Consider the following 16,509-nt stretch of genomic DNA (forward strand, 5'->3'; position numbering starts at 1 on the left):
TGTAATACCAACGGCTCACCACCAGATGGCGCCAGCTAAAAAAAAATAAAAAAAAAATATTTTTTTTTTTTTTTTTTTTTTATTCAATTTAATGTTTTATTTTATTGATGAAGAAATAAAGTAATACAATGTACAACATGAAGCTCTCAGTACATTCCATTGCAAAAAGTCAGCGACAAATAAATAATGAAGATACAATCCAAACTTCAATTTTCATTTTAGGTTAATCTAGCACCATAAAGGGAGGGCAATTAAAATATAAACCGATATCCCTGTAGGAGAACCCCTACTCAACTATATGTAGGCTGGGCTGAAGATGGGCGGGGGACCCAATCAACGCTATCCGTACAGAGTCTCATCCGACACCCCGTAAAGGGAGCAAACTGTGTCGGATAAAGGGATAGCACAACTTAATATTGATAAGAGACTTCTGTGACCCCATATGACCTAGGACCCCGCCCAAACTGTGGAACAGAGCGCTAGACAACCCGTCCCTTCCCAAGGGGCGTGTGAAGAGAAAGACCTCCCACTCCCCACCAAACTCTCCCCCTCCCCCAGGGCTCTCCCATGAAAGTATTGCCTATTAACAGACTGGTATAATAACTAAATCAAAAATCTCGAAGAGGAGATTGTACCCAAGTTAGCCTAAAAGAAGGAGAGAAAAAGAAAGAGAGGAAAAAAGAAAGATAGAACAAATGAGAAAAATTGATTGCCAGTAGGCCAGTTAAGTACCCGAAGGGGACGGTGCATGACCCGGCGATAGGGATACGCCAACATGTCTGGCCCAAGGCTCCCATATGGCCTCAAATATATCACTTGTATTAGAGATAGAGCTGGCCATTTTTTCCTGTGTCATGATCCATGAAATCTTCCCCTTAGCTGCCAAGAAAGAGACCCTAGGTTGCTTCCAGGCCGCCGCCAAAGTGGTTTTAGCTCCTATGAGCATGAAAGCTATCAGTTTTTGTATGAGTTTGGAGACCTGAGGAATTTCGGAGCCCAGCAGAGCTATCTGCGGAGACTTCACCACCGGTACCCCCGTGACTTTTCTGATAAGGCAAAAGATTCTGTTCCAAAACCCCCTGATTCTGGGGCACTCCCACCAAACATGAAGCATCGTGCCTTGGGCTTGGCAGTTGCGAAAGCATAACGGGGAAGACGTAGGAAACATCGCAGCCAACCTACTGGGGACCAGGTACCACCGCATCAGAACCTTTGTGTTAGCTTCAGCTAATGAAGTGTTTACTAAACCTTTGAAAGATTTCAAACCTACCTTGTGCCATCTGCTCAGGTCCCAGGTCATCCGCAGGTCTCTCTCCCATGCCTCCATGTATGAAAATTTTGTGGAAACCTCAGACAAAGCTATATATATTATAGATATTCCCCCCTTGTGTTCCATCATTTGTTTACACCAGCTTTCGTAACTAGTAAGAGTTGCGTACCTGAAATTGTCAGTCCAGAAGGATGACACGAAGTTAAAAATTTGGGTGTACCGGGCTCTTTCCGATAGAGGCAAGTCAAGTGTCCTCACACAATGTTCCAGTGAAAGCGGGCCCGTGGCTGTCAAAAAGTCGCCTATTCTATAGATCCCTTTGTCCAGCCACCATTGGAAAGCTGAAATGTCCATCCCTATAGGAAACTGAGGGTTGAGAAAGATCCTTGTCAAAGGCTTAGTCTCCGAGATCAAAGAAGGAAGGTGTCTCAGACCATCCCAGAGTCTGAAAGATTGCGACAATGTGGGGGATAGTATTGAAGGTCTAGATTTTTGGGGAGACCAGAAAAGGCTCTCTATCGAAAGATTAGGGATCGCCGAACCCTCCATGTCTATCCACTCTGGCTTTTCACATTCCGCAAAAATAGTAGAAAATTGTGCTAGTCTGGCAGCTTGGTAGTATTTAAACAGGTTTGGTAGTCCAAGACCTCCTTGTGTTCTGAGCCCGTATAGGACATTTTGTGCCACTCTATAACCCTTGCCCTCCCAAACGAATTTCAGGATTTTACTCTGTAGTGGTCTGAGTTGGTCTTTTTTAACAGCTATTGGTAGAGATCTGAACAAGTAGAGTAACCTAGGTAGGAGGGTCATTTTGACAGCGTTAACTCTACCTGTCCAAGAAAGTTTGTGTCGAGCCCACGTCTGTAGATCTAATTCTAGTTTACGAAATATAGGGGGATAATTAGCCTGGTAGAGATGTTCAATTTTAGATGTGAGGTTTATACCTAAGTAACGAATGGATGATTCGGCCCACTGGAATTCAAAATAGGGTTTCAAGTGATTGATCACTGAGGGGGGGGGGGGTGGAGATGTTTAAGGCTTGGGATTTATTCCAATTAACCCGCAAACCCGAAATCTTCCCGAAAGACTCCAGTAAGTTGCAAAGAATTGGAAGAGAGGTGATCGGGGAGGAGATATACAGAAGAAGGTCGTCTGCAAAGAGGGCGCATTTATGGATTTGGGAGCCACATGATACCCCCCTAATATCCGGATCCGACCTGATCGCAATAGCAAGTGTCTCAATCGCTATTGCGAAAATCAAGGGGGACAAGGGGCAACCTTGTCTAGTACCCCTAGCAATTCTAATGGAGCCCGAAAAAAATCCCTGTAGTTTGACCCGTGCACTGGGTTCAGAGTAGAGAGATTTCAACAATCCCCGAAATTGTTCACCAAAGCCCCAACGCCGCAAAATCTCGAAGAGGTAATACCACGATACAGAGTCGAACGCCTTTCGTAGGTCTAAAGAAAGGAGGAGTCCTTCCTGCCGTGGGTTCCCGTCCCAGCCCGACTGAAGCAGAGAGATAATATCGATTGCTCGCCTCACCTGGTCAGGGCCCTGCCTACCAGGGACGAATCCAACCTGGTCCCTATGGATATAAATTTTTATAAAAGAATTTAACCTGTTGGCTAGTATCTTGGTCAATATTTTTAAATCGTTATTGATTAGGGAGATAGGTCTGTAATTTTCAACGAGCTCTGAATCCTTATCTGGTTTGGGGATGACTGAGATAAACGCCTCATTCAAATTCGGGTGCATGGATCCGCCCTCCCTCCCCCGTTTTGAATTAAAAAATTTAGTGAGGTGAGGGGCCAAGGTTTCACAGAAAGTCTTGTAATATGGGACTGAGAAACCATCCGGTCCAGGGGCCGAACCATCCTTAAGTCCCCTAATTACCTCTATAGTTTCTTCTGTGGAGATCGGTGCCTCCATCAAATCTACATGACTCTCCTGTAGGTTCGGGATCGCTAACCGGTCCAAAAAGGAATTGACCTCGGAGTGTCTGGCCATCCCCGACCCCCGATATAGGTTTCAAATTCTTGCAGTATGCGTTTAGGGTTAAGGGTTGTTGTCCCGTCCCTGGTCTTAATCTTAGGCAGAGCAAACGTTCGGAACCTCGGCGAGAGCTTGGTGGCTAGCATCGTGTTCATCTTGTTCCTGTATAAATAAAATCTAGCGCTGGACCAATTTAACGATCGTTCCGCCCTAACCGTCAAAGCTAAATTTAAAGCTAGTCGAGCGGCATCAAGCTGCGGGGCCTGAACCGTCGTCTGGTCCTTCTTATGTTGTCTGCGCAGGGTTAAGAAATCTTTCTCAAGCCTCATCACCTCCGCAGACTTTTCCTTCTTTCTTTTAGAGGCTATCTGGATGATCCTGCCGCGAATGGTAGCTTTATGAGCTGCCCACAATATCTCGGCCGAGGTCCCTTCAACGCTGTTAAGCCCAAAATATTCCTTGATGGCCCCTTCAATCTCTAAGACCACATTAGGGTCGTGTAGTAAAGTTTAGTTTAATTTCCAGTGTGATTTGTGAGGATCTGAGTTTTGAGTTTGTAGCGAGCAAACCACCATGGAGTGGTCCGATAGGGCTGTGTCCGTTATGTTAGCTTTCGTAATCAGGGGAATATGTCTAGCAGACATAAATATATGGTCAATCCTAGAGTACGATCGATGCGGATGGGAATAGTGGGAGTAGTCCTTTTTGTTTGGATTGAGTTCCCTCCAGATGTCTACCAGGTTATGTTGATATATCAGTTTTGCTATGTGTGAGCTGGCTCTAGATGGGCGTGTCAATGCTGTAGCTATAGGTTTGGATTTGTCCAAGCTTAGGTCGAATGCAATGTTGGAGTCTCCTCCGCACACTATCATTCCCTCCAGGAGAGGTTCTAAGGTATCAAACATAGTTTTAAAAAATTCGGTCTGTCCTCTGTTGGGAGCGTAGTATGAGATAAATGACACTAGAAGTTCATCCAATTCCCCCTTAACCAACAGGAACCTACCATTAGGATCTCTATGAGTCAGGAGCGGGTTAAATTTGCAGGATTTCGCGAAAAGGATAGCCACCCCTCTCGTTTTATCCTCTGCGTTAGCCAGGAAAAATTGTGGGTATTGCGCATGAAGAAAGGAGGGCGTGTAAGTGGCCGGAAAATGTGTCTCTTGTAATAAAACAACTGACATCCTCCGGGAATGGTAAGAATGAAACACCTTCCTTCTCTTGACGGGTGAATTCAAGCCCTGAACATTGTGTGAGGCAACTCTAACCAAGTTCGGCAAAGTCAAGTTATGTGGTGAAGTCATTGGGAGAACAAAGTGGGTGCAATTTGGAACTTACCCCATCAACATGGAGGCATGGGAGACAGCAGAGCGGAGCAGGAACGGAGCCGAGGCCTGGAATACTATAGGCAGGATGACATAAGCACTGACTGGCAATCAAGAAAAAAAGGTTAGTGGGAAGAGAGATAAGAAAGCAGACAAAAGAAGAGATAATACATTTTAAAATATAAAGAATGTCCTCACAACGAACGTGGAAGGGATGGAGATCCGTTCCACCTTCGTCAGTCGAACCAATAACGTAGCCCTTAACTCGGGCTACAGGACCAAACCCCGACAGCGACATAGTCCCTGTCCAGGGATGATCTGAGGCGCAAGGCAACTGCCTCAGCCCCTATCAACCCTTTAGAGTCTACAAGGAGATGATAGCTTATCATATAACACTCTAAATGTATACTATCACGATACATGAAAAAAAATATACGGATCACGGTCAGTGCGGAGAACATAAAACTAGGAAACAAAACAATCTCAGAAAAAACTGTATGGGGATTTCATGGGTCCCCAGCCACGGATAGGGTACCCATAACCATTATACCTAACAGGTATAATATCCTCCGTTAGAAACACCAAGTGGAGGCAAACTCTAGAACAGTGAACAGGACCGCTATGATGATTATTTCAGGTCTTTGCGGTATCTTTGGTGCGTCTGCTTTTGCTCGTGTGCCAGGTAGGGGATAAAGGACTGGCCGGGGTGGGCCGTTTGGATGAACTTGGTGGAAAATTTGACGTGTCCATTGCTGAGTCCAGCGAGATCAGTTTCAAGGCTAGCAAAATTTTTTCTCCTTCAGATAGCGTGGTGAAGGCGTGGGTTTTGCCCTTGAAGGCGAATTTTAAGGCAAACGGAAATCCCCACCAATATTTGATGTCCTTTTGGGACAAAATCAGCAATAAAGGTTTCAGCGATCTGCGTCTTTGTATGGTAGCTGCAGAAATGTCAGCAAAAATTTGAATATCCTGACCCATGAAGGATATGCGGGGTTGCTGACGGGAAGCCCTCATGACCTCTTCCTTCACTGAGAAGTAATGGGGTTTTACTATGATATCCCTGGGAGATCCGTCCTTTCTTAGGGGGCCCAGGGACCTATGGGCCCTGTCCAGCTCCAGCTTGTGGGGTGCAATAGAGGGGATCATGCTTTTGATGAGGTCCTGGATAGCTTTGGGGATATCTGTAACGGATTCAGGGAGACCCCTCACCCTAAAGTTGTCCCTTCTGGAACAATTCTCGAGGTCGTCAATTCTAGTAAGGGCCACGTCTAGTTGCTCCTGAAGTGATTGTATTTGGTCAGTGTTCTGGTTAGTTCTGGATATAGTGATGTCCAATTTATTTTCTATGATCTCCATCCTAGAGCCCAGATTCTGGAAGTCAGCATGTATTTCCTTAGTAATATTAACTGCTGTTTGGGCTAGCCCTCGTTCAAGTAGTTCAGAGAACTTCAAAAAGAGCTCCCCCGCATTCTGAGGTATTTCTGATTCTGAGTGACCAGCAGCCATGGAGACTGGTGAGGCCTGTGCTGCACCTTGTGCCTGGCCAGTGTAGTGGACCAGTGTGGAGTCTGACTGGGGACCTGAGGTGGCTGCTGAAGGTGCCAGGGAGCCTGGAGAGCCTTGGGCCAGCAAAGGAGGGAAGTTTAAAGTAGCAGGGGCGATCACTTGCCTCAAGTCAGCATTTCCTCCTGTGTGAGGTATTTGTAGCTGAGGCGCGGCCGCCATCTTGGAATCGGCCTGAGTTTCTAGCGCCGTGTAACTCGCCCCCAGGCCCCTCCGGACCGCTCCGCTGTACATGGGGGGCTCGACCGAGCGTTCCCCAATCGAATCCGACCCTCCGGGATCTTAGCACCGCCGTGAAACCGGTGCTAGGGCTGACGTGGAGCTGAGGCAGAGCGGAGCTCCTAGCTTACGCGGCCATCTTGGACGCTTCCGCGCATGCGCCTTTTTTTTTTTTTTTGCTCCCCTCACTTCCACCCTGCCTGCGGGCCATTTATAACTGGTCCGCGGGCCGCAAATGGCCCGCGGGCCGGTACTTTGAGACCACTGTGCTATAGGATTGTAAGACACCTTTGAGCTACCCTAGGAAAATAGTAAGTAGGTGCACATAGCGCGCTGCACATCCATATCACCCAAAAGTAAAAGACTAAAGCGCTGCCCCCGTAGGAGCCGCTTAATATTTGTTTGGTTCTGCCGCTCAACCCCAAGAACTGTCTCAACCCCTCTGACACACTGGCTTAACAATGTTAATGTAGAACCCAGCAATAGAAAGTGACACATTAACTGCTTGCCGACCTGCTGCCGTCGTTTTACGGCAGCAGGTCGGCTCCCCTGCGCGAGAGCCCGTAGCTCTACGTCGGCTCTCTCGCAGGCCACTAGGGGCGCGCCCACGACTCCCGCGTGTGTGCCCGGCAGGCACGATCGCCGCCGGGCACACGCGATCGCTCGTTACAGAGCGGGGACCGGGAGCTGTGTGTGTAAACACACAGCTCCCGGTCCTGTCAGGGGGGGAAATGCTGATCCTCTGTTCATACAATGTATGAACAGAAGATCGGTGATTTACCCTAGTGAGGCCACCCCCCCCCCTACAGTTAGAACACACCCAGTGAACATTCTTAACCCCTTCCCCGCCCCCTAGTGTTAACCCCTTCCCTGCCAGTTGCATTTTTATAGTAATCCAATGCATTTTTATAGCACTGATCGCTATAAAAATGCCAATGGTCCCAAAAATGTGTCAAAAGTGTCCGAAGTGTCCGCCATAATGTCGCAGTACCAAAAAAAATCGCTGATCGCCGCCATTACTAGTAAAAAAAAAAATATTAATAAAAATGCCATAAAAATACCCCCTATTTTGTAAACGCTATAACTTTTGCGCAAACCAATCAATAAATGCTTATTGCGATTTTTTTTACGAAAAATATGTAGAAGAATACGTATCGGCCTAAACTGAGGAAAACATTTTTTTTATATATTTTTGGGGGATATTTATTACAGCAAAAAGTAAAAAATATTTTTTTTTTCAAAATTGTCGCTCTATTTTTGTTTATAGCGCAAAAACTAAAAACCGCAGAGGTGATCAAATACCACCAAAAGAAAGCTCTATTTGTGGGGAAAAAAGGACGCCAATTTTGTTTTGGAGCCAAGTCGTATGACCGTGCAATTGTCAGTTAAAGCGACGCAGTGCCGAAATCGCAAAAAGTGCTCTGGTCTTTGACCAGCAATATGGTCCGGGGGTTAAGTGGTTAATGAAAGAGCATATAGTATATTTACAGAGACCCTGGGTTCCGTCACTTCATCAGTTGTGGCAGTGAATAGAGACTCACACAAGATATCAATGAACAACTTGTAAATGTTTACTATGATGAAAAATGGTGAAGAATAACAAAGAAATGGTCTAAATAACAGATGAATGACACAAGTATTGATTGGCAGAGATATTTTTTCAAAACAATAACATCACAACGCTGTATCCAATAGCAACCTGATAAGGCTATATGTGAACAGGTGCACAGTGGAATAGTATTGAAGCACTTTTCCACTGAGGGCTCTGCACGCAGAATAAACAACAGTGAACACAGTAATAAAAGTACAAGTTCCAACTGTATGTTGCTAAATGGCTCCCCCTAGAGTGCAGTTCAGAGTGATACACAATTGTATAGCAGTAAAGCCCTGTGAAAGAATAAAGTATTGAAAGTTCCTCCAGTTCCAGTTTTCTTGTCTTCAGCTAGCTTAGTTGTGAGGTGGTGCATGTATTTGTAATGCAAAATTACAAGGGAAACAGTAACTGTAGAATATGGTGAGATTGATTACTTAGCTGCAAACTATCCCCACTTGTAATTCTTTCTGTGAGTGAACAGTACAGTACTGACCTTGCAGCATGGGGGAAAAGGAAACAGAAAACCCCAGGATCCAGCTATAGAATACTATGCAATAGATCCACAGCTGTGGAACTACAGGCCTCAGTGGCAGTCTGTATAGCAGGCAATCACTTAACAATAGTACAGTCACTGCATGGATAGGCAAATGCCTTCTCACCACTCTGGATCCCAGCTGGCTGTGGACTCTGTCTGTGTAGATGGCACCTCCGCGCCGTGCTGCTCCTCCCGGTGTGCTGGAAGGCAGGTGGCTTCAAAAACTCTGAAGCGCTGGCTGGTTCTCCTGCTCGATCAGCAGGGCTGCTCACAGGGATCCTTCTGGGGCAGGCGATCCGCTTTCTGCTATAGGCTCTCCCAGCCCTAGGCACACACAGGCCTCTTGCTGGTTGTTGAATGGTGTCCAGAGAGAGAGAAAGCAGGCCACACCTGTCCTTTTATCTGCTTACCCAGCAGGCTGTGCTGTGACTTGGCATTGTGGGTTTGTAGTTCCCAGCCTGATTTAACAACATAAGTACTTCCTCATTGTCCTATATATCCCACAATGCATAACTGTTTTTCTTAACCAGAAAGAAATATCCTGATAAATTTTCAATGGCCACTGGAGGGAGACAAACCCTTTTCTAAAGAACAAAAATGTCTTGAATGATAACTTTTTTTTTTTTTAACAATAGATTTTTATTGAAAGTATTAACTTAACAGTACAGATTAAAATTGTCACATTAATCCTAAGTAACCAACCGAGTTACCTTGGTTCATAAGATTGTTCTTATAACAATACATTATTTGGTAGCCTGTACCAGCCTACCCCTATTGGGTTCAATCTGTAGGCATGGCTAGGCTCCCAATTGTGTTAACTATTTGTATATAGAAAATCATAAAGAAACAGCTAATGTATGCACATACATACATACACACACACATACACATATATATATATATATATATATACATACACATATACATACATATATACATATATATATACATACATACACACACACACACATACATACACACATACACACACATACAGAAATTAAATGAACTTAACAAAACTTGCTACACAGATCAATAAAGTAGGTCCAGGATAATACATTACAGCTGGGGCAAGCATATATCTGACTTTGACGTAATTCAAACTTGACAATAGATTAAATATTACACTCTTTTAAGTATTTGGATGCTCTAGGATGGGTGATCCAAGCTAACCATTTCTTTCTGAACGTAGTAATGGAATAGTTTTTATAAGCCAGCATTAATTCGTATTGGGCCTGTATATTGATTCTAGCTATAACTGTCGATAAGTTGTTGAATGATAACTTTGGTAGTAGACCTGTGCTACAACTACAAGTCCCAGCATGAACCCCTGATATCTTAGAATGTGACTCCCCCCAAAGGTGATGGACTACAAGTCTCAGCATGAACCCTGATATCTTAGGATGTGACTCCCCCCCAAAGGTGATGAGCTCAGCATGAACCCCTGAGATCATAGAATGTGATTTCCCCCCCTAAAATTGACCGCTGCATGTACCGGGGGGGGGGGGGGGGTCCCGATCGGACCCCCGAACCACGTCTAGGCAGCGACGTGCGGGCACGTCGTTCTGCCTGTCCGTGCCATTCTGCCGACGTATAAGTACATGCGGCGGTCTTTAAGCGGTTAACACTGCAATTTTGTTTTTTTACTGGGAAGCCTGAGATCTGTTTTTTTTTTCCTATCTCTGACTTTCCAACATAGGAGGAGAGATGTGGGAATTTATAGACCCCGGATCTCTCTGTAAAGGGGACCTGCCATGCCCTATAACAAGGGATGCTTTTAGGAATAAAAGTGATAAAAAAAATGTATATATACAACGTTTGGGGGTTCTGAGTAATTTTCTATCAAAAAAAAAAAAAAAAAAAAGAAGATATTTACATATATGAGAAAAATTTCAGAATTGGCCTGGTATGGATGCGGTTTAATCTACTTACAGGAACAATAACTAGGGATTCGGCGGCCATTTTGTTGTAGTCTAAAGTAAGTGTGGAGGGCGATTGGATCTCAAAGCCGGTGTTTCGTCAGATATGGTGACCCGTCAGAATTGGTAATGGAAGTGACGTTCTGTCGCCTCCATCTTGCCACACCCCGCACTCCTCCATAGTAAGGCTACATTGAGCAGAGGAAAGCGGACATCTTGTTACACCCACCGGAGTTTTGCATATTACACACATTTTTAACAGTAAAGTGAGTTTATATAGTGAAATCCAGTACTTAGAACTCCATCTGACTGGTTTGATGTTGAATTTTAAAAGCAGCGGCAAGCCTGCTCATCTCACAGGTTTGCTAATCTGACAGAACGCTGCTGCTTTTAAAATTCAACATGTAGCCTAGGTTCACACTGCTGCGAATTCAAAATTGCGGTAAAATGCGCGATTTTACCGCGATTTCGCGGCCGCGATTTTGCCGCGATTTCGGCCGCAATTTAATGTAAATCGCGGCCCGAAATCGCAAAAAGTAGTACAGGAACTACTTTTTGAAATCGCAGATGCGGCGTCGCACTGATTAGGACAGTGCCATTGCCGACAATTGCCGCCGATTTGAGATGCGATTTCACATGTCAAATCGCATCTCAAATCGTTCCAAATCGGACCCAGTGTGAACCAGGGCGTAAACATTTATACGGAGTTCTAAGTTTTGTATTTCACTATGATAAACTCACTTTACTGTTAAAAATAAGTGTAAACTGCAAAACTCCGGTGGGTGTAAAAAGATGTCCGCTTTCCCCCTTCTCAGTGTATCTCTACTATGGAGGAGTGTGGGGTGTAGCAAGATGGCAGCAACGGAATGTCACTTCCGTTACACATTCTGATGGATCGCCATATCTGACGAAACAGCGTGCTGATAGCGTGCAGTACCAACTCTGCACAAAAGATATCGCTGCGGTCCCCCTAAAGAATCTCAGGAACCGAATGATAGTGTAACATTGCATCTCTTCAGTCGTCTTTCATGGATAAGCCACGCCCTCCATGCAATGGAATAGATCGGTGGCATGGAGGGGCTTGACTCCGCGCTTCCCTAATCTCACACCGCCCATTACCAAACTCGCTGCAAGTGCTGAAGGACAAGACTCTGCCCATGTACTGGAAACCTACCACAGGGGCAGAGCTTTGGAGGCTGGGTTCAGCTGCTATATACCACCTATATACTAGCTGGATCAGGATTATGAGGGCTCCAAAGCGTTCTCTGTCAAATAGCAGGATTGATCTGCATATGTTCAGATTGAGTGGTGGAAGTTTGCTGTAAGAGTGTATTACTTCCAAGACTGGCAGACTGCCATTAGTAAAGATGGCCGACACATACCCTTTAAATACAGTGGCCCAGATTCAGGTAGAATCGCGCAATATTTGCGTGGGCAAAGAGCAAAAAATTTTCTCTGCGCCCACGCAAATATTGCGCTTTGCCCGCGATTCACGGAGCAATTGCTCCGTAAATTGCGCGGGCGATATGTTAATCAGCCGTGCGTAAGGCTGCCTAATGTAAATGATCCCGCCGGGGGCGGGAATCATTTAAATTAGGCGCGCTCCCAGCGCCGAGCGAACAGCGCATGCTCCGTCTGGAAACTTTCCCGACGTGCATTGCGGCAAATGACGTCGCAAGGACGTCATTTGCTTCTAAGTGAACGTGAATGCCGTCCAGCGCCATTCACGGTTCACTTACGTAAACGACGTAAAATTTGAACGTCGCGAGCGGGAAGCGCAGCTATACTTTAGCATTGGTTGCGCCTGCTATTAGCAGGAGCAGCCTTATGCTAAAGTGGCCGTACGGAAACTCCGTACCTTGCGTGCGCAGGGCCCGCGCAACTTTTGTGAATCGGTGGTAGTATGCAATTTGCATACTATACGCCGATCACAAAGGCCGCGCCCCCTAGCGGCCAACGCAAGAATGCAACCTGGGATGTGAAGGCATAAGGAGGCTTATGTCTGTCACATCCTAGGCTGCAGTCGGTGTAACGAGGTTCCTGAATCAGGAGCACTCGTTACACCGGAGCAAGTAAGCCCTTGCGCCGCGCAACCTATGGTTGCGCGGGCGCAAGTGCTTCTTGAATCTGGGCCAGTGTTTCTAAATCCGACGGACTGTTTACATGTTAAATGTGAAACTCAGAGGTGTTCTGTCACATTAGCAACCATGTAAGGTCAGCAGGTTTGCTGCTGCTTTAAAAATGTAATATGTAAACAGTCCGTCGGATTTAGAAACACTGGCCCGGATTCAGAAACGAGACACGACGGCGTATCTCCAGATACGCCGTCGTATCTCTGAGTGTGGGCCGTCGTATCTATGCGCCTGATTCAGAGAATCAGTTACTCATAGATTTCCCTAAGATCCGACCGGCGTAAGTGTCTTACACCGTCGTATCTTAGGCTGCATATTTACGCTGGCCGCTAGGTGGCGCTTCCGTATAGTTACGCAATGAATATGCTAATTAGGTATTTACGCCGATTCAGAAACGTACGTCCGGCCGGCGCATTTTTTTACGTAGTTTACGTTGGGCTTTTTTTGGCGTAAAGTTACCCCTGCTATATGAGGCGTAGCTAATGTTAAGTATGTCGAGTTTTGAAAATGTTACGTTGTTTGCGTAAGTCGTTCGCGAATAGGGCTGTACGTAAGTTACGCTCACGTCTAAAGCAATGACGACTTGCGGCGTAATTTCGAGCATGCGCACTGGGATTTTTTCACGAACGGCGCAAAATACGTCAAATACGCAGGGTCACCATTCATTTAAATAAAACACGCCCACATGATCCCCATTTGAATTAGGCGGGCTTACGCCGCACAACATACGTTACGCTGCCGTAACTTAGGGCGCAAGTCCTTTCTGAATTCAGAACTTGCGCCCTAAATTACGGCGGCGTTACGCCCGCAGATAGATAGACGAATCTATCTGAATCCGGTGATCTGCCCTGCTGGTTCCAGGTATCCTGGAAGTTCCAGCGCATGCGCAAACTGATGCGCTGAGCTGGTTCCAGCTATCGGGAAAGTTCCTTCAAGCACTGCGCAGGTGCAAACTTGCTGACGGAAATCCCCGAACGGCGGCCGGCATCCAGGGCGACGTGGATTTTGAGGTAAGTGGCCAGTCGGCCTCACGTCCTCGCTGCGCTCGGACGGCTCGCTTCGCTCGCTCGGCCTCCTGGCTCTTTTTTTAACATCCTCCAATCCACGGGGATGTTAAAGAATGAGCCTGGATGCCGGGCGAGGTTCGGAGATTTCCGTCGGGAAGTTTGCGCCTGCGCAGTCAGTGAAGGAACTTCCCCCATAGGGGAACATTGAGGACAAGTCACCGGGCCACTGTATTTACGCATATAAGCTCCGTTTTGTGTTGAAAATAACTGTGAAATCTAAAACTCCGGTGGGTGTAACAAGATGTCCGCTTGCCCCCTTCTCACTCAATCATTACTGTGCAATGGTGTGGGGTGTAGCAAGATGGCGGCGACGAAACGTCACTTCCGGAGCAATCTGTGATGGGGGGGCGGCGAATATGACAAGACAGCGGTAATAAAAGTTTGCGCTCGGTCACAATCAATTCTACTACTGGCAAGCTCCCATCAGTAAAGATGGCTGACGCTAACATGTTTTCTCTGCCCTCAGCTAAACTTTGAGTGAAGTAAATATATAATTACATACTTTTTCGTTTTATGAGGCTAAATTTGCCCGCGCATGCTTTGCTGCATGGAGAAAAAAAAAAATATGATGAGCCGCTGCCTAGTTCTGGGTGACCGGACGGATGTCACCTGTGTGGGCGGGGCGGAGGGATAGGTCACATGTACGGGCGGGGCGGATGGATAGGTCACATGTGTGGGCGGGGCGGAGAGATACAGGGAAGTTTGAAGTTCCCGCTGTAGAGCGCGGCAGGCTCAGGTGTAGCGTGCGGTGGGCGGGGCTTGTGTAACTCCAAGCAACACACTTACACACACACACACACTGGGCAACACACAGCCTGGACTGAGGACTGCGGGCATTGCAATGCTGGACAGGGATATACACATTACAATACACAACTGCTTTATCCACACACACTTGCAGTGCAATGCAAAGGTAGAGTACACTTGCAGCATACACACAATTACTGATATATAGCACAGACCCACAACCTGTACCTGTTACCTACACATTGCTTTCTATATACAGGCAGAACACAACTTCTCCACAGCTACACACACAACCATTGTGTATAGACACACACAGACCCACAATAGTGGTATCTGGGGATATCTGCCTCATACACACTGCTAGAAACTTCTTTACAGCTGCTGCAAACATTAGACCTATTCCCAGGCCAGCGTACAACTAGAATACAGGCTCGCTGTCCTCCATTTAGCTTCCACACTCACATTTGCTGCATACTAGTACAACCTGTGTGTACAAAATCTGCTGTACTGCACATGCTGCCATCTGACACGTCCAGCACACTCTAAGTGTCTTCATTGATCAAGGCAGGTGTGCAACTGCTGCATACACAGTGCGGTGAGGACACACAGCTGTGTACTAGCTTGCAGCATTGCTATAGTCCTGTACAGCTCTATCGCACATCGCAGTATAGATATAGACCTGGTACTGTCACCCAATACACACCACGGGATGCAGCTATAACGCCGGGCACAGCAGGGTATCGGTTGCGCACACTCGGAGGTCATTGATACCAATATTTTTATATTTTCAAACACTCTTGCATAGTGGGAGAAGCTGAGTTTGTTTAGATTCCACTTCTGATTACCTTGGAGAAATCGTATCCACCGGGTACAGTGCGCCATCATGCAGGCAACAGATTTGGGCAGCAGAGAGACGGGCAAGATCTGGCACAGGAAGCCCACGCCGACCTCCAGTGATGGGTAAGGAGAAATACTTTTTTGATATATTGAAATCATTGTTTTTTTTATTTTTAACTGGAATGGAAAAGAAGTTAGAGCGGACCTTTACATCAGAGGTCATCAAACTTTCTAGACGATGGGCAAGTTTACTATCGTTTAGCCTTTAGGGGGGCCAGACTATGGCCAGTGGGAGTGGAAAATGCTTTGGCGTCAGTTGGAGGAATAGAGCCCCATCGTTGGTTTTAATGGGCGGAATAGTGCCCCATGATTAGTGTCGGTGGATGGGCTGATGCCCCATGATTGGTGTCAGCGGATGGGCTGATGCCCCCGTCATTGGTGTCAGCGGATGGGCTGATGCCCCCGTCATTGGTGTCAGCGGATGGGCTGATGCCCCCGTCATTGGTGTCAGCGGATGGGCTGATGCCCCCGTCATTGGTGTCAGCGGATGGGCTGATGCCCCTGTCAGCGGATGGGCTGATGTCCTCGTCATTGGTGTCAGCGGATGGGCTGATGCCCCGTCATTGGTGTCAGCGGATGGGCTGATGCCCCCGTCATTGGTGTCAGCGGATGGGCTGATGCCCCCGTCATTGGTGTCAGCGGATGGGCTGATGCCCCCGTCATTGGTGTCAGCGGATGGGCTGATGCTCCCGTCATTGGTGTCAGCGGGTGGGCTGATGCCCCCGTCATTGGTGTCAGCGGATGGGCTGATGCCCCCGTCAGCGGATGGGCTGATGCCCCCGTCAGCGGATGGGCTGATGCCCCCGTCAGCGGATGGGCTGATGCCCCCGTCAGCGGATGGGCTGATGCCCCCGTCATTGGTGTCAGCGGATGGGCTGATGCCCCTGTCAGCGGATGGGCGGATGTCCTCGTCATTGGTGTAAGCGGATGGGCTGATGCCCCCGTCATTGGTGTCAGCGGATGGGCTGATGCCCCCGTCATTGGTGTCAGCGGATGGGCTGATGCCCCCGTCATTGGTGTCAGCGGATGGGCTGATGCCCCTGTCAGCGGATGGGCTGATGCCCCCCGTCATTGGTGTCGGCGGGTGGGCTAGTGCCCCAAGGGTCTGATATAGGCAAGCAAAGGGCCTCAGCTTGGAGTCCACTGCTCTTATGCTCCATTCATTCTTGTGCGGCTTGTCATGCAATTTTGATACATCAAAGTTGCATGACAAGTCGTTTTCCAATGATCATAACCATTCATATATGTGCA

At 47.1% G+C, this 16,509-nt stretch overlaps 1 protein-coding gene across 1 annotated transcript in view; it reads left to right on the forward strand.

Annotated features, from left to right (window-relative positions):
* Nucleotides 1-14,304: 14,304 nt before the first annotated feature.
* TBC1D31 (TBC1 domain family member 31) overlaps nt 14,305-16,509 on the forward strand; it is a 78,305-nt gene continuing 76,100 nt past the window's right edge. Inside the window, exon 1 of the mRNA XM_040354663.1 lies at nt 14,305-15,321. Coding sequence (XP_040210597.1) covers nt 15,245-15,321 — 77 coding nt within the window. The 5' untranslated portion in view covers nt 14,305-15,244. The remainder of the gene's footprint in view (nt 15,322-16,509) is intronic.

Source organism: Rana temporaria, chromosome 5 (genome assembly GCF_905171775.1).
Source record: "Rana temporaria chromosome 5, aRanTem1.1, whole genome shotgun sequence".
In the NCBI taxonomy this organism is placed as follows: Eukaryota; Metazoa; Chordata; class Amphibia; order Anura; family Ranidae; genus Rana; species Rana temporaria.